Source organism: Lathyrus oleraceus, chromosome 5 (genome assembly GCF_024323335.1).
Source record: "Lathyrus oleraceus cultivar Zhongwan6 chromosome 5, CAAS_Psat_ZW6_1.0, whole genome shotgun sequence".
NCBI classification, from domain to species: domain Eukaryota; kingdom Viridiplantae; phylum Streptophyta; class Magnoliopsida; order Fabales; family Fabaceae; genus Lathyrus; species Lathyrus oleraceus.
Window position 1 is genome coordinate 636,155,593 of NC_066583.1, and position 1,719 is coordinate 636,157,311.

The window sequence follows — 1,719 nt, forward strand, 5'->3', positions numbered from 1 at the left end:
AAAAAAGAAGTTAGAAAACCAACGAGGAGATACGTTAGGAGAATGTTTAATCTAAAAAACAACAACAATGGAGAACAACCATACAATAACACAGGGCAGGCACATTTGTTGCAAGTTCGACTGAACCAATCGCTTTTATTGCTAGCACGACAACCATACCATCAACCATAGTCATGTCGTCAACCATGACTATATCGTCGATTGCACAAGAAGGAGTGGTATTTTCCCCCTCAATAAAACAGACCCGCCCAGTGACTCCTAGACCGACTATGTCAACCAACTTTGGACCTTTTGCCATAAGTTTCACAATGCCTATGCTTGGGCGTGAACAACCTTATGGTATGCCAACATCAATCATGGTAAACTTACATACTAACTCTTCGACATTTGTTGATAATGTTGTGAATGCATATTCTCCACTATTGGTATCAGGATTGGCTATATGTAACCTAGGTTGGACCATACAACCCTAACTAGGGATAGGATTCGGTTCCCAAGTGATGCCAACACTCACTACAAATTCTATGATGAAGATAAGACAACATATGTGCAAAAGTAACCATGATATGGTTAACATACTTACCTAATAGATGGGTACTATATTTAACCCTTTAATTCAAAATACGAATCAGATTTACCAACAATTGGCAACTCAAATAAATTAAATCGTCGATTTTTTTTGTGCCCCTCAGGCGCAAGCTCGACCAATTGTATAACCTAAAAGGGCTAGGCCGATTCGAAATGAGGGAATAGTTTTTGAAGAAAAAACAATAAATTAGGGACAACTAATTTCCCCCACACAGTTGAACAAAAGATGGATAGAGAAGTTGATAACCCGCCAGTTTTAGTGGTTAATCAAAATCAAGACGCCAACCAAGTGTGCCATCAAGTCCGACAGGGAAATATGGTAGGAGAGAATAATCTTGTAGCCATGGTCGAAAGAATAATGGCGCATAATGGTGTGAACATGGGTCTACAGAGGCTAAATTATGCGTCTCCTTTGTTAGAGTATGTGCTACAAACTGAACTCCCAAGGGGAGGAAAAGTCCCTAAATTCACCAAATTTATTGGTGATACTAATGAGTCTACAATCGAACATATCGCTCGATATTTGACTGAAGCGAGGGACATAGTGAATAATGAGAACTTAAGGATGACATATTTTCCTAGTTATCTTACAAAGAACACTTTTACTAGGTTTACAACCCTCCCTGCGGATTCCATTGATGATTGGACTCGTTTAGAAAGGTTGATCCATGAACAATTTTGTATGGAAAAATCTAAGATCAGTCTAAAAGAGTTGTCAAGTGTGAAGCGAAAGTTCGCTGAATCAATCGATGACTACCTTAATAGGTTCTGACTGTTGAAAACAAGGTGCTTTAACCAAGTTTCTTAGCACTAATTAGTCGAAATGGCCAATGAGAGCTTAGATTATTATATTAGAAAGAAGTTAGATAAACAGTATCTAAGGGATATGGCCCAGTTGGCAGATAAAGTTCGACAAGTCAAACAATTGAAGGCTGATAAAGCTAGAGTGAACAAAAGTAAGAAAGAGCAGGTGGCTTACATCGACATAGAAGAAAATGACCTAGCGTGAGATGTAAAATATAACCATGTCGAAGAAAACGAGGTCGATTTGTCTGAATTGAAGCCATGACCCTCATACGTGTGTAAACTTCTTACACCAGCAAATGGGAAGAGATATTTGATTTTTCTTTC

The 1,719-nt window shown here is 38.5% G+C and overlaps 1 protein-coding gene across 1 annotated transcript; it reads left to right on the forward strand.

Annotated features, from left to right (window-relative positions):
- Positions 1-814: 814 nt before the first annotated feature.
- Positions 815-1,360, forward strand: LOC127082590 (uncharacterized). The gene has a single exon (XM_051022820.1). It carries the CDS (start codon positions 815-817, stop codon positions 1,358-1,360), a length of 546 nt encoding a protein of 181 aa, XP_050878777.1.
- The last annotated feature ends 359 nt before the right edge of the window (positions 1,361-1,719 follow it).